Raw genomic sequence first — 25745 nt, 5'->3', positions numbered from 1 at the left:
AATATCATATATTTAAAAAATGTAGTAAATTAGTATAATGAAACAGACTTTAGTGGTTAACTTATAACTCCTATCTTGGAGTGATTGCATTATTATAATATCTAGAAGCATAGAAAACCCGTTTAAATGTATTAGTCTGAGTATATGAGTTTACCAAATAATATATGAAATTTACTCTATTGTATGATATGATTTATTGAGGCTAATCTATTGTTTATTATGACTTATGAAAGTTACTAGATAATATAACTTATGAAGTGTACTTTGTCGGATATTATGATTTATGAAAGTTACTGTAATATGTAATTATTATGACTTTTTAAGGCAACTCTGAAAGTTAAGTTGTCCTGTGCCCCTGGTGTTAAGCCCGGCATGGCCAGGTGGGTTAAGGCGTGCGACTCGTAATCAGAGGGTCGCGGGCTCGCATCCCGGTTGCACCAAACATGCTCGCCCCTTTCAGCCGTGGGGGCGTTATAATGTGACGGTCAATCCCACTATTCGTTGGTAAAAGAGTAACCCAAGAGTTGGCGGTAGATGGTGATGACTAGCTGCCTTCCCTCTAGTCTTACACTGCTAAATTAGGGACGGCTAGCGCAGATAGCCCTCGAGTAGCTTTGCGGGAAATTCAAGAACAAGCCCCTGGTGTTTAGTGTGTTCGTCCTTAAAATCCTCTTTTGTTTGAAAGATAATAATAACACTATGTGACACAAATTTTATTCCTGGATAGTACGTGTTATTTTTTAATTGCCTATGTTGTAAAAGTACAGAAAATGGCCATTATTCCCTTCAAACTTTGCTTTTGTGACCAGGGTAATAAAATTTATAAATTAACCTATTTTATATGTAAAAACGGACAAATTTGCACATTTTCATTTACATAAGGTCTGAATAAAACAACATATGAATCAAGATTTACATGTATTTATACTAAAGTTATACAAAAATGTTTAGAAGTGAGAAGTTTTTCGAGATTTGTAACTGTAATGTAAATTACTTTCACGTATCAGACCCCAAATATAGTTTCCCATCATGTTCTTGTTATACGCTCCCAGGTCACAAAAGCAAAGTTTAAAGAGAAAAAATAGGTCTTTTCCATTTACTTTAGGCATAAGCAATTAGGAAATAACACTTTCTGTTCAGAAACAGGAAAAAGTAAAAAATTTGTAACATAGTGTTATAATAAACATTGTGCTACATAGTGTTATCGCTCTGACACGAATGGTGAATATTGTCGAAGTTACTTTTTTATAGAATTATTGACGAACAAGAGCTCAAGTCTCGTAAAGTAACAATAATAAGAATCTATAACATAAAAGTGATACAATAGGAAAACATCAACATCAAGCTGTTCTGGTGAAACAAACATATATTAACGGTTTCTCTCTACACAAAAGCCAATAGAAATATACTCAGATGTCTGCTCTTTCAAATTAACAGCTTACGTTAATGAGTTCTATTGAGAGAAGAACAGAGAATGTGGGCTTAAGTTAAAAGTTTTATCACTTCCAAAGATCCGTGGAAATAATAGGAAGGTTTGAAGTTTCTGCTAATGATGACAAGCATTCTGGTTCATATGAACAAATAAATTGCACGGTAACACTAGAATCGGTGCACGTGTGGAGCTAAGAGGTTCTCTTATTATATTCTTCATTTCGACAGTAGGTGTCCGTTACTCTCATCTCAAAGAAGATGGAAGTTATACCTAATCTAGTCTACAAATTAACAACTACTGAACTGTTGTTGTTGGAAGTGTAATAAAGGTTTATTTAGAACAAAAGCAACAATTACATAAACAATTCAATATGGGAACTCAGTTCCCTAAAATATAAATTAAATGATCTATAGCAACGACCTTCTTAACTGACATATTACCTCTAACCTTATTTTTAATGAAGAATTTAATTATTGTCTTGTTTATATATGTTAACTGCACCTTGAGTTCACTTCAATGAAGTTTAAATAAACTGAAAGATATTCAAGTAACCGTAAACGGATTGTGTAGAGTGCTAACACAGCAGTTCATTGTTCATTACACTACTATTGTAACATCTGTCGCCAACTGAAGTCTTGAGATATTTCAAATGGTGCTCAAGCTGTTATCAGCTCATTTGTTTATATATTAAATTACTGCTGCGCTACCTGTTGATGAATGACATTCATTAAATATCATAATGAACGTAGAGGAATTTCTAACAAACAAACGTAATGTTTTGTACACGAATTCTGTGTTTGTGGTATTGCCCTAACATCTGTGTTTGTTGTATTGTCCTGACATCTCTGTTTGTGGTATTGCCCTGACACCTGTGTTTGTGGTATTACCCTGACACCTGTGTTTGTGGTATGTCCTAGCTAAACGTGACTCGTCTTCTCGTTTTCGTTTACTGTCTTTGTTGAAACAGGCAGACAACAGTTACAAGTACTACGAGCTATCTTTTCAGCAAATGGAGTGTTACAATTAAACAAAAAGTATATGTACGGGTTCAAAGCACTGTTACTGGCTGAAAAAATTCCAAAAGAAGCTACAAGGTTCTGGTTCAGAAGAGAAGGATTCCCAAAAGCAATAACGATTTCTTGAACTAAATAAGGCGTGCTCGCGGTTAAAAATGTTGACGCGATAGTCAAAGTCATTTTTAACGTTTTCACTTTCGCCCTTGAAATATGCGAGTTTGACGAGTTCAGGCATTCACGTTTCGTTTTCCTTTCCTTCCGTTTCGGATCTATAAAATGTTCTTTTCTGGATCGAAACCGGTTCAGACTTCCAGATCTTGTCCACATAGTGTAGATTATCCTGGAATACAAGATAATGATTATCAATATAGGAAGGATAAACACTACTAGAAGAATCAGAGCCATGTATACTTGTTTGTGAACGAAGGACAGAGAGGAAGTGTAAAACTTGGCAACACAGAATGTTTTACCATCAGACAAGGTGACAGTCTGGAAAATGTAGGCATTTATTAAGAATGGCAACAGAGATAGAACCCATGCACTGGTAATCAATGCTTTGGTGCGAGCATTACGAAACAACGGATATACTATGGCCGAGTGACGATCTAATGCAATCGCTAACAGCATGTAATTCGAGGAAACCATGGTGAAAGTTTGGCAGACTTTAAATGTCCGACAGAAAAGATCACCAGCAATCCATTCTCGGTCCATGAACTCCCAGACCAGTTGAGAACACATGGTGACAAGAGTGACCAAAATATCGGCAACAGCAAGATTGAGAAACAGCACGTGGATGGCGCTCCTATGATGCCACTTCTGTTTGATGTGCAGACACATGGCTGAGTTACCAAGTAAAGAGAATACGATCATGGTAACGAGAGTATAGACTCTCACCTGATGATGGAATTTCGGACCAAGAACTGCTCGTTTCTGGCCACAGTCCTCACGAGTAATGTTCAAACTACATATGGTGCCATTGAACTCTATTCTGTCTCAGAAACTCTTCGAATCTGTTTACTTAGTTTCTGAAAAGAAGAAGAAAAGTGATATTAAATTCAAATTATCTTACGTTCGATCTTCATTTTTACAGAAATTCTTATATTTAACAAAATATTCTTGTAATATAACAACATTTAAAATAATAATTTAAATATAAATAAATAAAACATTGGTCTTGAAAACCGACTGCTCAAAATAAAAATGATTTTAAAACTTTAAAGAAATGTTGAAATTATTCATAAATCAAACCACAAAAATACTATTCGTTATGTGAATCAATTAAATTATAACTATTAACAAACGTTACTGAGAAGGCAGACGGTCAGGGACTGTATTCTTAGATAGTTCAATTAAAGGGTTCGTATCCCGCTCGCACCAAACATGCTCGCCCTTTCAGCCGTGGGGGCGTTATAATGTGACGGTCAATCCCATTATTCGTTGGTAAAATAGTAACCCAAGAGTTGGCGGTGGGTGGTGATGACTAGCTGCCTTCCCTCTAGTCTTACACTGCTAAATTAGGGACAGCTAGCGCAGATAGTCCTCGTGTAGCTTTGTGCGAAATTCAAAAACAAACGAAAGAAAGCAAACGATATTTATTCACTGTGTGAAGAAACCGAACAAGTCATGACATGTTACGTGATTACACTGTTATGATTGGTTGGTTCCTTGGAAACATAAAACGTAAGTTGTTATTCAGGTGTTGTTGTTTCTTGTTCTAGAGTATCTTGTTTTTGTTTGTTTGCTTTCAAAACAACATAAAATGTGTCATGTTATCCTCTGAAGCTTCGTCGTTATTTCTGTCAAACCTCGCTTGTCAAGCGGAAGAAATGTCGCTTCGAAACAGACAGAAAGAAAGACCATAATTGGAACATGATTATTGGAGGTCAAGATTATTGGAAAAAATATGGAAGAAAAGATACAATCTTCCTCTTGAGCTATTAAAATTTTAGGGATGGATGATTAGTCACAAAATAAAATTAAGGAAGGTCTATGATTTGTAAAGATCATGAGCCAGAAGAAGGAAACAGATTTTAAAAGAGAGACCTGGATAAAAGCATGTTAAACTTCATTAATATTTCAGTCTTACAAAAAAAACAACATGTGAGGAAATAAAGAGAGGAAACAAAAGGTTAGCCTAACCAAACACTGGAATTTTAGACAGGAAGATCACAACCTAGACCATGGAAATTGAAAGCCATGACCAAAGGTTGAATAGAACTGAGAACCAAAGTAAAAGTTAATGTATCACATTCATGGAAGAAACAGATAAGTGGATTACCATTATAACTCTTGATCAAATGAGCTCACTCAGACATAATGAAATATGGACTAAGAATATTAGTGGAGGGCCTAGTGTAGGCAAAAAAAAATATATAAATAATTGCTTCTCTGGATAGATTTGGTTATAGATATAAAAGCAGCTATTGTTTTCTGTGTTTCTGGAATCTCTAAAGAAAAGAAACAAACAACAACTTACCTTTTTAGAGCCTGCATAAAGAATAATTACCAGAGGGAGGCAATACAAAGATGCAGATGAAATCACAATGTGGTGTATGTAATGTGACACACAGATACCAGGGTTGTCCATATCCTTGTTTGCAGTCTCTCTCTCTGGGGATGTCAGCAGCTAAACACAAGAAAATCTATGAGATAAACTTGATGAGATGTTAACCACAAAAATGGCAAAATCATCAACTCTTTTAAAGTAACAAACAAACAAAACAAAAGTTTTAATCCATCCAGTCAAAGTGGCAGGAAACAAGTCCCACACAGAAAAAAAAAAAACATGGCAAGAAACGACAATGTCAACCATCTTAAAAGGGATCAGTATGAGTGAGACAACAATTAACTTCCCAAGAAGGACAAAACAAATGACTCAGGAGGAGAGAGTGAATAGAAAAAAACATTCAATTACCATCCCAACCAACTAAAATCCTGAAGTAGAAGGAGTGGCCTGAGAATGAAATTCACTTGTCCCAAATAAAAATGAAAGAGCACTGTCTTCCTCAACTAAGAAAGAAACAAAAATACATCTTAAAAGAAAGCTGAAACAGGGGACAGCCATGAGAACTAATCAAACATTCCAGTCTAAAAAAGATAAACAACTGTTGGGAAATAAAAAACAGAAAGAAAAGAATATTAGGGAAAAGACAGAGAATCATCAACAAAGATGCTCTGTTAACATCCCTAAAAAGCCAGGTTAAAAAAGAAGGAAATAAGATAAGGAAGAATATCAAATGACCAGTAAAAAAAATGTGCTGATTGGAAAATTGAAGGAAAACCATCAATTGCCATTGACAAAGTGCAAGGGTGGATGACAGTTGACAACAATAATGAAGAAAATGGGCTACTCTCTGAGAAAACCTTGCTCATCTGGCAAAAGATCAGACAAAAACAATGTATGAAGATAGTGCGACATGTCATGGTTAAATATTTATGTAAAAATGGCTGGTTTGGGTTGAGGAATTTTTTTACACAGAGGAGCAAACAACGTTTCGACCTTCTTAGGTCATCGCTGTTTGCTCCTCTACATAAAAAAAATTTCTCAACCCAAACCAGCCATTTTTACATATATATTTTTCTCTACAAGTGGGTTTTCTTGACATCACTAATGGTTAAATATTGATATCTAATACTGAGGTAAAAGAATCTTCCAAGATGAAGATATTCCTACAATGCACCAAGGCAAAGAAGTAAAAACAACAACTAGGCAGACAAAGTGGGAGAAATGAGAATAACCCAGCAAGAGGTGTCACAAGTGAGAGACAGTAGCCTGAGGAGAAGCTGAAGAGAAGGATAGGTACATGAAAAACTCTACTAATCCTCACTCAAAGCTTTATCAGCCACAGCTGCAGAGTCTGGGCTATGTTGAGGAGAGTTTCAAAGATGTTAATGAAGGAGACTTACAAAATTGAAACAAATCCATTAAAACACCATACTATATAGATTCTACCCTGAGGGGGAGATCTTACCTTGGGAAAAACCAGTTTGCTTCCATCATTAAAGCTCACAAAATAAAGCAGGTTATCAACTGAATATGTTGGCTATGAGCCTAACAAAGAAATACCAAAAAAATAAAGCAAAAGTATGAAATTAAGTAGCTCTCTTTCAGTTTTCTGTCTGGATGCAACTAATGTTTTTTTCAAACAGACAAGACAGAAGATTATACCAAACCCACTTAACAGCCCACATCTCAAAAGCATTAATATGAAGAGATCCCTCCTTTGAGGACTGTACCCAAGAACAGTGAGTGTCCAAAACCATACCTTGTCCAGAGAGCATCATGCTCTTATAAAATAATTAAATCAAAATAAAATGGAAAAGAAAGAATACCCATAGTTATGAGGGACCAACTAAGTCACCATGATAGTAAGAGGTAAAGAGTAAAGAAATTGAAGAAAAATACAGGAGAAGACAGTAGAACTCTGGACATACTCAAATAATCAACCAGATTCCATTAAAAGGAACTCTTATGGGCACATCCAAGAAAATCAAGGGACTTGAGAGAAGCTTGAGTGCCCAAAAGAGACAGAATCACTTACACAGCAAAAGAAGGAAGCCTGAAGATTTTAGTAACCAGTAGCTCCATGTTTCAAAAATGTAAAAGAGAAGGCTACACCCACACCACAACTGAATTGAGAAAGAACCATCTCCAACACTCAGTTAATCAGATATGTGATCAAAACTCACTTGGAGAGAGGGGACCAAAGGAAAAGTGTTGTCATAGCAAAAAGGATTCTTCTTAACATGTTGAGAATGCCTGAATCATCCATGAGGTAGTGGAAATGTAGGCCTAAATAATGCATTATCCATGCACAAGCACTCAAGACCAAACTTAAAACATACAATGGAATAGGACTTGATCATTTTGGTCAAAATGTAGGAAGCAATGGGGAGACGAACATATTGAAATGTGCAGCAATGAACATCCATGCTGATCATCTATAACCTAGAGGTGAACATCCACTTTAGATTGAAAAAAACTTTCATCTTGAAATGAGAGATAACAAAAACTGGTTCAAGGGTGACAGATTTATGATAGATTGTTAATCCCCCATTTTCTTGAAAATAAAAATAAACACAAGGGTTAAACCCTAACATGGGATTGGGAACACGTTCAATGACATTCATAAACAGGAGAGAAAATAAACCCTCATCTCGGTACCAATTATGCAAAACATCTGACAAGGGTGAAAGGACAACACAAAAAGAATAAAAAGTAGTGGAAAGTGGAACATGATGGAAATTAGAAAAAAAAAAAGCACACCCAAGACCATGACTCAATGTTCTTTCACAAAAGGATTTCAATGAATCAAAATAAAATTTACCATCTCCCCAAAAAACAAACAATCTGAGGGTAAAGAAATTTAGAAATAAGACGAGTATAGGAAGATATTCTTGTTAAATTGATACTAATACTTATCTTATTTCTAAAGTATCAGTATTGACCCAAATATCATGAACACATGGAAAACATAAAAATTTAAGGATGGAATCCTATAACATGACATTAGTATATTTGGTCATAACAGAAATTAGTGCAAGGTGTAAGCTAAAATATATTTGTAGAAAAATGGACAGAAAGAGAAATCAAATCAACTTCCTTAAAATTAAAGATGGATGATATATCCTACTACTCAGATAAAAGAAGGTAGAGTGGTTTATGCAAAATGTGTACATATTTTATCACAGATGTTGTGAGAAAAAAGCATACAGTTCCACAATTTAGCATACTAATGAAGACAAAGCCAATCAACAGACAATATAAACTTAAAGGCTTGAACACATTGATCAATAAGGGCTGAAAGTATAGCCTGAGTGAGGCCTTCAGAGAAATTGAAAAATTCTAATACTGGTAGATAAACTTACCAGCAATACTTAATGATGAATTCAGAATTCACTGTGAACAAAGTTAACAGCACAATTATCAACAAGAAAATCTGGATTACAGCAGGAAAACAAAGAAAAGGTGTGAGAGTTAAAAAGTATGGTTAAATAGTCATGTTATACATAATATAAAGGATATTCAGAACTTAATCATGTTTACTGACATCATGAGGGCAATTTTCAAAGTAAAGTATGTTTGATGAAACTTTGCAGAATGGGCAGCAACTGCCTGTTATGAAGACAAAAGTGCAGAGGACAACATTTCAAAAGTCTTCTGTTTTTCGTCTTCAAGTCATGAATACTCTGCCTAAACAATCCATCAAAGAATAAAGTATGTTTGTTTTAAGTTTATTACCTCTTCAAGTTATTACTGGTGTAAAAATGATTCAATATCAAACTCTGCACAATATACTGTCATTTGTTTGCTAAAATAACAGAACTTAAGAGAATCTTTGACCATAAATTTATTTTAGTTAATAAAAACAAAAACTCAAAACCCCTGCTAAGTTATAATTCTACATTCCAATATTAGATACAACAGGACTCATAGAGGCACTTGTTTTTTTATTTGTATGTGTATATATATATATATATATATATATAATAAGCAGACCTATAAAATACCACTATAAAATCCCATGGGTTCAGTCTGGAAATTATATTCTTGCTTTTTAGGAAATTTTCTAAAACTTGCAATTTACAGGAATCATTTAAAATTCCATGAATTTTATGCATGTATTCTTGTTTATTAAGAATATAAACCAAATTCCCCTCTATTGAATTTAAAAAAGAAACTAAATAATCAGACCTTTGATTTTGAAATGTGCATTAATTCTCTATCACACTCCTCAAAACGATGTAAATACAAGTTAAATTTATGTAAGAATTGCAAATTTTACATATTTATACCATGTTTATATCTCAGTCTGATTAAGAAATAAAGTGTCTATTCACCAAAAGTTGCTAAATGAATGTTTCAAAACCACTTCTTATTGTCCTGTAAAATTTAGTGCTTAAGCATTACTCTGGCTGAGAGTTCATGCAAGAGATACTTGCTAGTTCATTTTATTGTGATATGTCATCAGTTAGTTATCTTCAGTCTATTATTGATATTTATGTGGCGCATACGTTTGCTATGAATGATGTGGCACGGCATGGCCAAGTGTGTTTAGGCGTTTGACTCGTAATCCGAGGGTTGTGAGTTCAAATCCCGGTCGCACCAAACATGCTCGCCCTTTCAACCATGGGGGCATTATAACGTGACGGTCAATCCCACTATTCGTTGGTAAAAGAGTAGCTCAAGAGTTGGCAGTGGGTGGTGATGACTAGCTGCCTTCCCTCTAGTCTTACATTGCTAAATTAAGGACGGCTTCTGCAGATAGCCCTCGAGTAGCTTTGCACGAAATTCAAAATAACAAATAACAAATTGATATTTATACATGTTCATCAAGTTTTTATAGGGACAGATCCTCAATAGTATGTGTCTATGAATTGTTGGTGATAAATTTCAACAATTAAAGAACAGCACATAATCCACTAGTTTTAACCCTTTTGCTATGGCTCAGTATAATATACACAAATTTGTCTACACATTTTCACATGTTAAATACTTGTACCATAACATTTGATACAGCATGTGTATCTTCTGAAAATTTGGTAAACTTCTAGTAAAGATTGCAAGTATTTTGTATTCACAAATACCAGATTTGTTAATGAAATTATTTTCACAGACAACTCTTAAGCAAAAAAATGTGTTTCATTACCAGCCTAAGTACAAAGTGGTTTCACGATATGAATAAAAATACTATTCTTTTTCCCAAAAATCTCAAATATTATTTGTGTAATCTCTCAAACCTCCTAAATACATTTCAAATGTTTGTTTTCAGTAAGACTTTAAATTTTTTGTTATTTTTTACACTCTAACTATGTGGGGTCTGTCACTTGACCAACTTTGTAACAATCATAAAAAAATTAGGAAATTAATATAAACTTTGCTTTCTTTGTACTAGAATGACTACATATTATAACATGGAAATAAAAATGTTTAATCATATATTTACTATTGTTTATTATATTGACCTTCCAGTTGTACCTGGATAACATTACATAAACTGTATTAACACTAGACATGTAAACTCATGTTAAGTATCCAGTAATATCGAACTAACCTTAAGTCTTTCCTGTCTTTTAGCAATATAGTATTCTGCAATATACAGTCACATTCAATTATTATACATATATATATATATATATATACACACATATATATTTTAGTGAAATTAAATAATTACATCCAAATGAAGCTAAATGAATAAACAAAATCATGAGGAAGGGCTGAATTAAAAACAGCAAATCCTACTTTCTAATTAATTACAGTATAACCATAATTTTTTAAGCCATAAACAAAACACATCAAAATGAAACAAAATATGCTGCATGTTTTTAAAAAAGATCCTAAGCTACAAGTTACAACATATAAAATGTATCCTAGGTTTTGGAAGTGACTAAGGAAGTAGGACCCACATTCGTTCCTCTACATGGAATTTTCTCAAACCATACCACCCGTTTTTACATTAATTTTTTTCAAAACAAGTGGGTTTTCTCGTCGTCACGTGTTAATTTTGTGTGTCGTTTAAATACATCAAAACCTTAGTATAATTATTTATCTTTAAACTTACAGAGTTCGAAATGGATGCTCGTGTAATAATTGTTTTTTAATATACAGATTTCAACAGTATTAAATCAATAACAAACTATCGACAATGAATTGGTAGTACCAGTCTAATGCTACAGTGAGTGCTTTGAGAACAATGTATTATTCTGTATAATAAAAACTCATCGCGTGAAGCCTTGTTAATGCATTTACTATTAAATTTGAAAATATATTTATTTACATAGTTTAGTCAAGTATTTTTATTACTGAGGTAAATAATATACTGCTATGTTATTAAATATACGCAAATAACAACTTAGTTTTGTTTTTGAATTTCGCGCAAAGCTACACGAGGGCTGTTTTCGCTAGCCGTCACAAATTTAGCAATGTAAGACTAGAGGAAAGGCAGCTAGTCATCACCACCCACTGCCAACTCCTGGGCTACTCTTTTACCAACGAATAGTGGGATTGATCGTCACATTATAACGCCCCCACGGCTGAAAGAGCGAGCATGTTAGGTGCGACAGACCAAATGGATGTGTCATCATTGTGTTAAAATCTCATATCCATGAGATAACACCTCTATATTTTTGTTTCCCACCTTGCAGTTCAGGACTTCCGAACATTAGGAATTTAATAATAAAAGAAAGAAACATTCTTGAACATTGTCCTTTATACAGTTTTTGCTTCGTTCCTAAATTGTACTCCCAGCTAGTTTATGTAAACATTAAACACTAAGTCAGAGATTTCAAACAAAACAGTTTTATTACTATCTCGACAATATGCAGTAACAGTGTATCATTAAATAAATAAATTACTTTTAGTAAGACTCCAGTATGTATAACAATATTTCAAGTAATTTTATTAGCACTTCGTTAAAATTAAACCCGATCGCAATACTCATTTCTATTTACAAACAAACCTACTTCTCTAAATACTTGGAAGTTGAATATAAAAAATTCTCCATGGCTGCAAAACTGGACTAGAAATTTCTTAACACAAACTCTTGGTAAAATTTGATGCAGGAAGACTGAAATAAGACTGACCATTGTGGGTGTCTGACAATACAATATTTCAAAGATTGTCTTGTATTTGCCTGACCTCTGAAGCAAGACACCTAGTTCATGTTCCCACTGGATAGAATCTCGAACACATTCACAAGCTTCAACTGCATGTTACATTGTTAAATTAGCCTTGTATGCTCCGCAGTGAAAAAACAAAGCTGACGGTTGCTTCTCTTTTATTTTTGCCTGGCATCCACTGTACGCACCATTCATGTTAGCGGCTCCATCATAAGTTTGTGCTCTTAATCCTGACAGTGGTAAATTGAGTCTAGTCAGTACATCAAGTATAGTCGAGTATATTGTTTCACCAGTTGTATTGTAAACACTGTACAAACCAAGAAATCTCTCATGGACGTCAAGGTTCTCATTTACGTATCGTACACATATTGCTTCCTGCTTGGCACCTGTAACATCTTGAGTTCCATCAACCATTAATGCAAAGATTTTACTTTGCTGCACTTCGTGTGCTTTGTTCCTCAGTATTTGATGGCTGAACATCTCCATTATTTCATTCTGAGCCTGGGGTGATGTGAATGTGGTTTTCTTTGACAAGTAGGCCGTTAACTCAGAATTTCCTCTTCCAGGAGCTTCATTAACTGCAGGAATTTCCCCTCCGTGTCAGTATGTCCACGTGATGCTAAACCTTGATGCAGTAAGAAACGTAAACTTCTGAATATTTTGGCTAGACTTCTTTTGCATTCTTCCTGCTGCTTCTTTTTTCCATCATGTAGTTGGACAGTTACTGAAGTTACATCAAGTGAACCTTCTGAAGATATGGCGAATCTGTGGTGAGAGGAGGATTGGTATTCGTTGAATTTCTGTTTTGCCTTTTTCCAGTTGCAAAAACCGGTGGATATGAAGGTATACCCACTGGCCTCTCCAATTTCCCTGTAAAAAGGCCTCTATTTTTCGCCTTGGAACAATGAAAGCATATGACTTTTTGAGTCTGATTTTCGAAGTGCAGCCACGTGAATTCATCAAACCATTTGCCCTGGAAGTTGATATTTTGCTTTCTGTTGTGGTATTAGTTGTGCATTTGAATGATATGGCTTTCCACACTGTATCTGTGGCGTATCAGATTTTTCATTACTGCACAAACTTGTTTCACAACTTTCTGGTGGTTCATGATGTGCAATAGTTGCACAAGCATTTTCAGACTCGTCGTCTGATGAATATGGTATTTCCTCTGTATGGCAAGTTTCTATTCCTTTGCTTGAGGTTGTTGGATTATCTGCATCTGCATTGTCACCTATAGTACTAGTAACTGGCTTGCAGAACTGTCTATTAGAGGAAAGTTTCAGACGCTTGCTTGTCATAATTGGAATTTGTTTCCCAGATGACTCAACAAGCTAAAATACAGTCTTTATTGAAAAACTCTAACTTACAATGAACGAAGATAGAACAGAATGGAAGTAGGACTGAACTGTACAATGTATTTAAATCGAACGCGCAAACCTCACAGTGACTACCGAGCCGGCTGACCGCCTGGGCATCGCTGGGATAATAATGTGTGCTAGTTACAACACAAGTAATTGCAAGCTTCTCGAAAATACTTAAACGGTCACAAATATATTATATTCCTGTTATAGCTCATCAGAAGGCAAACACGTTGTGATATAATGTCAATAAGCACGTCTATTAAATAAAAATACCTAAAGAAAAACTAGCAATACAATTCGAGTATAGGCTTCAGGCCGTTGAAATCGCTCCTTTTGTGTTCTAGTTATACAAGAAAGTACAATATTGTTACTATCTATGATGAGAGAATATGTTGTTCTTTTTCTATAAAGCACCAGCACTTTATGAGAGGGCGGTGATAATCTGAAATTTCATGGATTAATGAGGGTCACAAACACAGGTCTAATGAGCCCTGTTGTAAAATCGAGGCTTAGACTATAGGGAGCGGAGGAGGGTGATGTCCGGAAAGACAACTGAATTTATGCAAAAGTACTTCAAATGGCATTTTCATTGCAAATAGTAATTATCTGTGTACTTATATATGTTACGTTTCGTGTTTAGTATTGTAAAATAATAAATGAAGAAAAATTTAAATTGTATTCCTTATTGTATTAAATGTATTACAAAAATTTTGTGTCGGATTTATTAGTAAAAAGATGAAATAACACCAACAAAATTCAAGACAAGACTTGCTACAGAGGAATCAATCCTGAAAGAGATATAATTTACGAGAAAAGCTTCACTGAATATAACAGTTTTTCAGCCCTGACGGAGAGTTTGATTAAAAAATGTAACTATCTTTATATATGTAAAAACGGCTAGACAAAGATTGCTGGGCCTGGCATGGGCAAGCGCGTTAAGGCGTGCGCTTCGTAATCTGAGGGTCGCGGGTTTGCGCCAAACATGCTCGCCCTCCCAGCCGTGGGGGCGTTATAATGTGACGGTCAATCCCGCTATTCGTTGGTAAAAGAGTAGCCCAAGAGTTGGCGGTGGGTGATGATGACTAGCTGCCTTCCCTCTAGTCTTACACTGCTAAATTAGGGACGGCTAGCACAGATAGCCCTCGAGTAGCTTTGTGCGAAATTCCAAAACAAGCAAACAAACAAAGATTGCTATGACTGGTGACAAAACGTCATAGTTCCACAAAGTTGGGCTAGTACATATCTGATCAACATGAATATAATTAATACAATCAGTTTAAATTAGTAATTTACCAGTTAATTAATTTTCCTTACCATTCAATTAAATCATCCTGACAAAGGATGATACTGTAGAATAATTAAACATGATTCGGTAACATGATTAGAATGAAATAATCAGGGCATATTTCTTTTTAACAATTTCTTAATTTTCTTACAACATAGATTTTGCAATATGACATGCACACAATGACACGTCTATTAACATAACATTTTCGGAAAACATTAGTCAATCTCGGTTGCGTCATCGTCTAAACTAAATTATAATAATTTAAAAAGAATTACAACCACTTGTTATCATTCATATACTTATCAAACGTTTTGTCTAAACTCACATTTACTTCTTCTTCAACGTCTGAAGATAACCCATCCCAAAGGCCAACCAACTTCTTAAATAATTGAAACTGCTTTAGCTAAAAATGACTCCTACTCTTCCATAGGTTATACCTGTGTCCCTTAGTTCTTCTATTTTCATTGGCAAATATAGAAAAAACTATTATGCATAAGCACAATAACAACCTTACTTTCAATCTCAAACAGTTTCATCAGACCAATACAACTCTTGTTTCATGTAGAGAAAACAATTTGATAAATTTCAGCATCTCCACGTATGACAAAACAACATTTTCTTTCCTTTTAATGTACTTTTAAAAATCATTACTGTTAATTTTTAAATCCACAGAACTTCTTTTCTGATATATCCTTTTTGATATTTTGATTTATCGTTTTACCAACTTTTTGATCTTATGAATCTGGTGTCATACCAGTCAATTTATATTTCTTAAATTTATGATGATTTTAGTAAATCTTAACTCTTAAACTCTGTGTGAGTCAACCTGTTTATTGTTTCCTTACAACTACCCTTTTCATTCTATAAGGAATATGTTTACCATGAATATTGAAAAATTTACCTTTAAAAAGTTTACACATCTGATCAGTGTCGCCAAATAACTCAGATGACCAATTCAGAACAGATTATTCTTGTTCCATACTTTCAATTTTTATTTTAAATTATGACCCAAATATCGCTGTTATTTACCTCTATTTACAACGAAACATTGCATCTAATGGATCACTTATTATATCCATCCAGATGTTCCACAATTTTCATAATCATTTCTGTATTTGAAATTAAGAATAAATTTAACATAGCATTGTTTTAATAGGTTCATTGACTAATTGCTTCAAAAGCTCAACAGTTTTCAAAAGCATTTCTCCTTCATGGTTTGACTTCAATATTACCCGATATATATGTTCCATCATGATTTCATTAAGAGCTGAAATCTTAATCTGATTGTAAAGATTCTCACTAATTTCATCAGTACTGTTGTGGTTTTTAAGAAATTCCCACTAAAAGGCCTTTCCGTTTATGTCCACTAATAACGACCCAAATGGATATTATCTTCAAACTAATATCCTTAATTTGACCAGAATGTAACCCATACTTTACATATAAACCCAATCTTCAGCTCTCTTTAATACTCCATTCGCTTTAAATAGCCAGAAACTCTCTATTTAAAACAATTTGTATATCACAAACATTTACGTTAAACCATGTTTTACTTATTCCCATTATATCAAAATCCTCTATTCCTACCAGTGGCATAAAGTCATCTATTTTAAGTTTTATATTTCGAGCAGTTTAATAATAATAATTAAGCTTATTAGTAATTATAATTCCTATTTCCTATAATAAACATGTATCTTCCTTTTATTTTCTTTCAATCTAATTTTTCCTGGTCCTCATTACTATCTAGTCCATTTTTAAATATTCTCTTAAAGCCGAGTAAGTTGCCGAAGGAAACAAGTCAGTTCCTATCCTATTGAAATGTAACTATCCATTCAAATAATCTCCTTTCTTTCTCTGAATTGATTTCATGAGTACAACTAGTCAATGTGTTCATCCTTACGTACAAATTTCAGCCCAGCACTTAGCCCTAGTGACCTATTTATAACTTCATCTCACAGTTAGTTTTGCAGAGTATCCCTGACAAAAATTATTTCATGGCTTTTTTTTTCTTTAAATTATTTTATGAACTTACGACACTTCTGATAATTCTCTATATTAAATTTTCTGCTTTGTTAGTTACATCCTCCATCTGTACCTTTAGGTAGTATAATCTTTTTTCTCCCTATTCACAACATTGATTATTGTCCCCCTCTTTGGAATAATCACCTATAGCTGATAGCCTACTTAACTTCTACATCTTTCTCTGACCCTTTGGTTTTCTTTCCATCCAACATTTCCTCATCTGCATAAACCAAAGGGTTAAATTTATTATTTATCAGGATAGACTTATTACAAATAATTTCATTACTTTTCACTCTAATAGTACTCTTTCTGCTTTCCTGAAAGTTATTGTCAGCTGATGTATCCCTTGCATGTAAAAGCTTAAGTTATTTCTGAAATTGCGATTCTATTTCCCACTGTGTGTTCTTCTCTTTATATATTACCTCTACTTTATTAGGATATACTTTAATTTCTCCTCCATCCTACATACTGTATATAAAAATTCCATATCTTTATTACTAGCTTCCTTAAAAGTATAGGGACGACTCACATTCCTAAATAAAATCGACCACACATTGCACTCGTTACATCTAACAAACTGTGAACACTTTACTTCTACTAGTCTTAACCACTGGATTTATACTTGTGGCTTCAAAATAAGTAAGCAGTACCAAATGTCAGTATTCTATTTTTTAACACTGTTACTGTTAAGACGAACGTTTAAGAAACAATTGCCAGGCATGACCAGGTGGTTAAGGCTCTTCACTTAATCTGAGGCTCACGGGTTTGAATCCCAGTCGCACTAAACATGTTCGTTGATTCAACCGTGAGAGCATTATAAGTGACGGTTAATCCCATAATTCATTGATAAATGAGTAGTTCAAGAGTTGACGATGGGTGGTGATGACTAGCTTTCTTCCCTCTAGTCTCACATTGCTAACTTAGGAACGGTTAATGCAGATAGTTTTCATGTAATTTTGCACGAAATTTGAAACAGACCGACAAAGAATCAATGATTAAGAACGCATTTACATTAAAATGCTTCACAATAAATTCATGAATAAAAATACCATTATTATGTCTGTGGGATCTGAATCTGGATAGTATTTTTATTTCAACATATTGATCACGATAATCAGCATAAAAATATACAATACTGTCCACACTACAGCCCATGTAGTACATCTTGGTTGTAAGTCCACGTTCAACAGTTTTGGTGAATTTTCTTATTTTGAGACTATGTAGAGGTTGTCCTAATGGTTCAAAATGTGCTCCTTTTTTATTTCAACCAAAGTAAACACTGATCCATTGACTACTGCTTTCACTACTAAGGTCCAAGGTGATGATGTATAATTGTTTTTCTGCTAATCACCGCTAAAGATGTCCCTAAACTCTTTTCTTATAAATAAACATTGTGAGAGTATCAAATAAGTTCATTGTTTTCTCGATGTCAGTTACGAGTTTTCTATTCTCATCGGTTTCATATGCTAGAACATTTATAGTATTGAGTAAGGCACTATTACGACGTATTTTAATTCATAAATGTCTATGCTTCACCAACTTAAAGTGATAATCTCCAAGAGATTGATAGAGTGTTAGATAAAAACAAGTGTATGTCCTCCAGATTATTCATCATATATCATTTCCTTAATCTTGAAATTGTTTTCCTGTTCTACTATATGTTTTATAAAATTCTTGTTCCGTTGACTCTCATTCCATACATCAAGCAAGAAACTACTGTATGGTCCCTTAATAAATTAATTAAATCTGTATAGTTAGTCTTCATTTTCTTAAACATTTGCTTCCATATTGTCAGGATCTTGTATCCTTGAGCCTCAAGTTGTTTCTGTTACTTGCATGTGCTGTTTATAATAAACCATATGGGTCTATTTGGAACTACGTTCTTTGTGCCATTATCATAACATTTACTATAGCCATGGTAGTAGCATGTTTTATTCCATACAGAAACCAACTTCTCAATAATTTAGGATTTGCTTTTCACCATCGTTAAGGGCAAGTTGGATTCTTACTATCTCGGATTTTTGTACATAATATAACAAGTACTTGGTTGTAAAGTATCCATGATTAGGTGTGAAAAACTATCGAATTTGATGATATAAACCTCCATCTGAATATAACCAAATATTCAGAAACTGGTCACGTTCGCAGACGAAACTACATCATAGACTGTGAATAATTCTTTCCTCGATTGAAGACAGCACCACAGAAATATATCTATATTTGACTGACAGTATCTAAAGATAAAGAACGAAAAATGCGAATTTCGACACAATTTTCAAGAAAACAACAAAAATTAATAGGAACCAACATTGACAGTTTTTTCTCTTACCTGTGCATCTGTTTTTGAAAGTCAAAGATGTGTTCTTCCTCTCATTGCTGAAAGTGGCAATCCAGGAACTTTTGTCTTATGAATATTAACATGATGTCAGGAGAGTGAAAACGGCCATTCAGTATACGTTCTCAATATTTTTCACTTGAGTTTATATTGAAAAGGTGAGAGAAATATCCTTTCTGTAGTTCTTCTTATCTAATATTTTAAAAAACAATAATAAAAACATAAGTATAAACTCGCAATTGGCAATTATTCTAATTCTTAAACTTTTGACAACGATAAGCGTATTTTTTCCATCATTTATGATAATTTCGAGCTTCATTTCTTGGCGACTAAAATAATTTAAGGTGAGGTGTCTAACTCTTTCATATTATGTGCTATAGCTGTATAATTCGTACCTTCTTTGCAAACAAAGAATTGACAGAATTCGTCGAATAAATTACAGTTTGGTTCCATGATCTCTTTCGAAAAACAAAACAAATAAACACAAGTGTGTATTTGACGAATCTTTTTTTTCTGATACTAACGACAAAAGTATTTACGTGTGGTAGAAATTATCAAAGATATCGTTTGTTTACTATTCTTTGATTCATGTCTATTTTAATATTTTGCAGATTTACAAAATTTGTTACAACCACTACAAACTAGGGGTTCAACTCTCAAGCCTTCATCATTTTTACAAACATTAAAATAATCAGAAGAATTATGTTTATTTAAATGCTCAAATGCGTTGTCACATTGTGAACAGTAATAACTTTAACCGAGGAAAATTTTTCATTGATGTTACAACACTGAAAGACGAGTTTGTACCATAAGTATATTTTTCTTAACGTGAAGAACCTCTACATGCTGCACGATTGAAATTTTCTGAAAATCCTAAATCTATTTGAAAATTAAGTTGACTTTCAAATCTAGAAACATCTTCTTTGAGCGTCTTTTCTGAGCAATGTTAAGACGGGTACTATAGGAAAGGTTATTGTTATTGTTTATAGCAATCACTGATCATTTTTTAAGTCGATGAAAACCAATTTCTCAAATTTAAGTGGCAGTGAATCGATCTTTCTATATGAAAAATTATTCTGAGCTTACTGAAACTTATTCAACTACTGACATTATGTTGGGTACTGTATATAATAACTGTAGGTTAGCTGAGTGACAGAATAAAAAAATTACTGTTTTTTAACACTGTGTAACAGATTACGTCTGCCAACTTTTAAGTTTCAGAAACACACAAAAAACGAATTAACGTATGGTGAACATTAACTGTAAGTATAGTTTAATTTCATTATTATATACTTTGTCTTTAAATAAAGATATTGTCTTACAGTTTTTATTTATAGAACCTCACAGTCTACTTCAATACATTTATTATTCTGTAAAGTGGACATTAATCTTATGTAGAGTTTCATTATTAAATCTTCTATATATTTTCGTATACATATATTATAGTAACTGACATTTTGGAGTCTCCAATATATTAGGGTAGGACAAACATCGATTTCTGTAATTCATGTTAGCAAAAATCTTTAAAATAATGACTTGATTTATAATTTGATGTACTTTTTTGCATTTCAAATAACTGAATTTAAACGTAAGATACTGAAATAGATATCAAGAAATGAAAGTATTACTCAGATTATACGAATACAAAGTCAGCTTTACCTTCAAGTGTTTTATATATATCAGTGACCACGTGGCAATACTCTATATTATAACATTCAAGGTTTAGCTAGTATTAAAGGCCAAATGGTTTTTCTTAATTTAACGACTATCATATATATTTTCTAAACCAAGTTGGAAAGCGTTCAACATCACACTCGATAGGCTCCAATCGCCTTTCTCTTCTTATTTAAAGGCTGTTTGAAGTATATACGATAACAACATCGATATTTCCACAGTAGTTTGTGTAATGTATAATCACTGTTTCTATAAGTGTATGACTTTTGTAATTATTAAAGTCTCCAAACTCTATACACGGAGAATCTAAAACTTTGTGTAATTTAATATTTTATGTAACAGTAAAGTTAAACAAAAAATCATTTATTATGTTTAATTGTAAGGTCATAAAATTATTTCATGATAATAACTGTCACATTCAAATAATATGTAAGTTTTACTAATGATAGTGGAAACAACAAGTACCCTCTAGGATAATGTCTTAAAGAAGTTATGAATAGGTGAATAAACCATCGTTACATGTAAAATCATCACTTAAATTGAGATTAATATAATTTTAACTTCTTGATATTTTCACTGTAAATGTTTACTGTAGGTTATGTTTTGTACCACGCAATGCTTTCTGTTAAAATTTTACAAAGAACAATTCATTCCAACTTCTATGGTGGATTTAACATTTGGGAAACATAACAGGAGTTCATCTAATAGATGGTGATGTTGATTTCAGAATTGTGACTGTTAGCAGGAGAAAAGGTATGCGTGTTCTAATTAAACTATGTTAATGACAACATCCGAAGATAATCCAGGTTACAACTTCCCAAACTCATACATGTAATACCTCAAGTCCTCATTCATCAATGTTCTGTAGTCTAATTATTTAGGTTTATGTACACCCATAAAACAAAGAAAGGAAGAAAAAAATAATTTTGTTCATTTAACCACCAACCAACCAGTACTCGCTATTCGTGTTATTACGTGCCCATGCTTTTCTTATTGGGCAGAACTGTTGTACAGTGTTATTCTTACAAGTTCAGAAAACTGAATGTCGTATCTTAATCGCTACACACTATAAAAACGTAATACAGCTATAACACTAAATAAATAACAACGAACATACGTATAATTCATTTTGAATTCGTAGGTGGCTATGTGTGCAGCCTTCACGAACTTTCTATATGGAGTACCTATGGGACGGATATCTATCAACTGACAGGTCCATTACATTTATACGCTTCTAATGGTGAACTAACAAGTCACGTAATTAGTCTTATTCTTGATAGGTACAAAATTACAGAATGGAATATACAGGAATACCTCTCACAGTGCTGTTAATGCATTGGAAAAACTACTGCATTGATTGAATCAGCACTGAATGGGGAATAGTTTCAATAGGAAAAATAATGATACGTGGATATCATAAGAAATTTCTTCATAGTAGAAATAATTAAGCCTCATTACTTAGAAAACACACAAATAGTTATGAGGTAAAATAAAACGATATTAACTGATAACCTTTATTTTGAAAAATTAAAACAATGAATATTTTATTTTGAAAAAATGAAAAGTGTAAAAATTTACTGTTTAATGAAAATCTATCAAATCTTAGTTGCACCATTTTCTTTTTCTTCATTTCTTCGTAGTGTTCTCGGTCTGGATCATGATTCATAATTAAGTCTGCAGCAGTTTCTACTGGCCGAAATTTTTCTCAAGTTCCTGTAAGAGAAATTATTCTTCCTGCTCATCACTAGTACTTTCGTTACACTCCTGATATGCCCAATCTTGGTCTAAGTTAAGGAGGGTATCATTGTCGAGAGCTTGAGAACGTGCATAAGTGCACTCTCGAACATTATCCACTTCCAAAGACTCAAATTCAATACTGTGTCCAATTTTGATGACGTCTTCCGAAAAATACCTAATTTCGGACTCAAAGCCACAGGCATGGCTTGCACAATCAGGCAAAACGTTCTCCCACGCCGCTCTCGTGTTACTCTTGTTAACTTGGAGCCACGCTTTGTTGATGCTTGCGATAGCATTTCTGATGTTGTAATTTTTCTAGAATTCAGTCAAATATAGTGCAGCTTCTCCAGTTGTAGCCTTTATTGCTTAAGAAAAAGTTCGTTTCAAATAGTAAGCTTTAAGCGTCGCAATGACACCTTGTTCTTTCTTTCTTTTTTTTTCTGTGTGTGTGTGTTACTACAAATAGTAGTAGCATTCTCTCTATCGAGAAAAAGGAGAAAAAATACAAATATATCTATATATATATATGAAAATACAAAAAAATAAAAAAATTAAATGAAGAAAAAAAAGCACAAGATAAATAATAAAAGGAAGAAAAAAAAAACAAAAAAACTTCTTGTTCGTCCATGCATGGACTGAGCCCTGAAATGGGTCTGAGTATGATGTTATACTTTTACTCTGGCCCAAAGCTAAAAAAAAAAAAAAAGGAAAAGGTCAAATGTACCTGAGCCTCCTGGGTATTTAACATCAATACCCAAATACCGACACAGTGAAACTTGGAACTTGGAATGACACCTTGATCCACTGGTTGCAGTGGAGGTGTTGCATTGGATGGAAGAAAGTGAATTTTGACATTTTCGTTAAAGTCACGAAGTCCCAATAGATGGCCTGGTGCATGACCTAATAGCAACAAAGCTTTAAAGTCAAAGTTGTTTGTTTGTTTTTGCACTAACGTTCTACTGTTGGACAAAAGTAACTTTTTAATCAGTCATCAAACAAAGTTTTCGTAATCCATACTTTTTATTTGATCGCCAAACAACTTGAAGAGTCTTCTTTGCACAGCCGCTCAGTGTTCAGGGGGTTTCCACACGATTCACAAGCATGGGTTTTAATTTAAAATCGCCAGATGCATTTCCGATTAACAAAAGTGTCAAACAGTCTTTTCACGTTTTGTAAACCGGTTGAGGTTTTTTATCATTTTCTGATAGAAAAGTTTATCAATTTTTCCCATGATAAACCAGTTTCAACAACATAAAAAATTTGGTTATCTTTGCACCGAACTTTTTCAATAATTTCTATAAATTTAATATGACATTTTCAGCAGCATCTTCGTCTTCACTTAGACTTTTACCTGCAATACGAACATTATGAACCACAGAGCGTTTTTCAAAACAAAACAACCAACCATGGCTTGCAGAAAATGTTTTATTAATTGCCCCTTCTTCATTGTTTTCTTTAAGGGCGTTGAAGACTCAAAGCTTTCGTTTGAATTTCCATTTGACCTGAAGATGACCTAGGAAGGTTGTAACGTTGTTCTCTGCTTTTCAATAAAAGTGTTATTACCCATACCTGCCGTTCCGATATACATTTTTATTTCAAGTGGGCTAATCGTCATCAATAAATGTTTGAAATGTATTTAGGATGTTTTAGAGATTACGTATATAATATTTGAGATTTTGAAGATGAAGAATTGTTCTCTTAATCCTAACATGAAATCCCTTTACATTCAGACTAGTAATTCAGGCTTGTATGTTATATCAAGCCAAGCAGTGAAAGGGTTAACTAAGTTTGTGACCCCAAATTGACCTTTATTGTGTCCATTCAATAACTTATATGTTTTGTTCATCTCTACTAAATATCAAAACTTTCAGTGGTCATCTGGAACCATTTTTTGAAAAAATACAGAATTTTTAATGAAGTATTTTCAATAAGTATTTCTCCATGAACATATGGAGTCAAAGTGTTGGCTGCTCAGAGTGCTTAATGATTTTATGTTAAAATCAGAAAGTACTTCCACTTATCTGAAAATATCTGAAATTTCATTTCCATAACCTCTTAAAATCTCCTTACAAAATTTTAATGTTTCTATCAGTAAAACATTATATTTTATCTGTCATTTTCTCTACTGTAACTTTATATGAGGTTATCCCATTTGAGTGACCTTGTGGCTACAAAATAAAAAAAATTACATTTTTCTTTCTAGAATAACTTCAGATTGTAACATGAAACATTTCTGTATTCTAAAAATCTTGAAATGTACAACAGTATATATCTGTTTATACTTATAGTTTTATTGTTCTTTTGAATCATATTTAACTGATATTCTCACCATAAAATTTGTAATATACTTGGTAAATGTGAAGATCAAATTACCCTACTGAATCACATAAGACTGCTTATGAGTTGCTTGCAAGCATACCTCATAAAAAATTTCTTATTACTTATTTTATGTAATATAACCTAAAAAGGTTATAATCATCTGAGCTCATTGATGTGTTTGCATGGAAATAAAGTTTGAACTGCAAGTGAAAATAGACAATTCTCAATACAGAAAACAATTTATCTCATTTGATAGATTAAAACCTTCGCTTCCTATCGAATATAAAAATATAGTATTAAACACAGAGAAAATTAACCGTAATTTTTGAAAAACAGGATTTGATGGGTCAGTGTGAATGTGGGGTATGATTTCCTATTTTGTAGCACTGTAACTAAATAAAATTGAAAGCTATATAAAATTAGTCTTTCCCTCAATACTGTTAATATCATAAGCAATTTATTTCAAATTTAATATTTCTTGGAGGGATTGTACATTAGAGAAGAGAGGATGTCAAGAAGAAAAGTCACAATTCTTGTACTAATGTTGCCTTGTAAAATTAAGGACTGAAACCTGATGTGTTACTAAAATTTGGATTATTAACTATGTTTCTATGACAAACTTATTTATATACCATGATAAGAAAGTAGTTCAATTAAATTTAAAATGTAATTCACTAAAACACCATGACATTCACAGAAAAAATTAAACAAGGGTGGAAATATACACAACAGAAAAGTTAAATGTCTCTTTCCTAGTATTAGTTAGGAACTTAATAATAAATTATAATACAAGCAAGTCCTGATATCTGACTTTGGATCTGATTATTCAATAAACACACCTAATAGCACACACTTAACATCTTGAAGCGGAGATCTCAAGTGATGAAAATTACAAGAGAAGAAAATAGTTACTTAATAAACACACAATCACAGTGTTACC

General features: G+C 33.2%; 1 protein-coding gene across 13 annotated transcripts; it reads right to left on the bottom strand.

Moving 5' to 3' along the window:
* Positions 1–1740: 1740 nt before the first annotated feature.
* On the bottom strand, positions 1741–19263 carry LOC143258580 (cardioacceleratory peptide receptor-like). Of its 13 annotated transcripts, none has more exons than XM_076517750.1 (4): positions 19070–19263; positions 10503–10537; positions 4925–5074; positions 1741–3473 (listed from the first exon to the last, which is right to left on the bottom strand). In XM_076517750.1, the coding sequence occupies exon 4, from the start codon at positions 3316–3318 to the stop codon at positions 2350–2352; it is 969 nt and encodes a 322-aa protein (XP_076373865.1). In that variant the 5' UTR covers positions 3319–3473; positions 4925–5074; positions 10503–10537; positions 19070–19263; the 3' UTR covers positions 1741–2349. The 13 variants fall into 13 exon arrangements, 11 of the variants coding, with proteins under 11 accessions (XP_076373865.1, XP_076373864.1, XP_076373863.1 ...); XM_076517749.1 differs by lacking the exon at positions 19070–19263 and adding an exon at positions 11013–11130; XM_076517748.1 differs by lacking the exon at positions 19070–19263 and adding an exon at positions 10858–10943.
* Between the last annotated feature and the right edge of the window lie 6482 nt (positions 19264–25745).

Source organism: Tachypleus tridentatus, chromosome 8, assembly GCF_004210375.1.
Source record: "Tachypleus tridentatus isolate NWPU-2018 chromosome 8, ASM421037v1, whole genome shotgun sequence".
Classification (NCBI taxonomy): Eukaryota; Metazoa; Arthropoda; class Merostomata; order Xiphosura; family Limulidae; genus Tachypleus; species Tachypleus tridentatus.
This window is presented reverse-complemented; position numbering and strand designations above follow the sequence as displayed.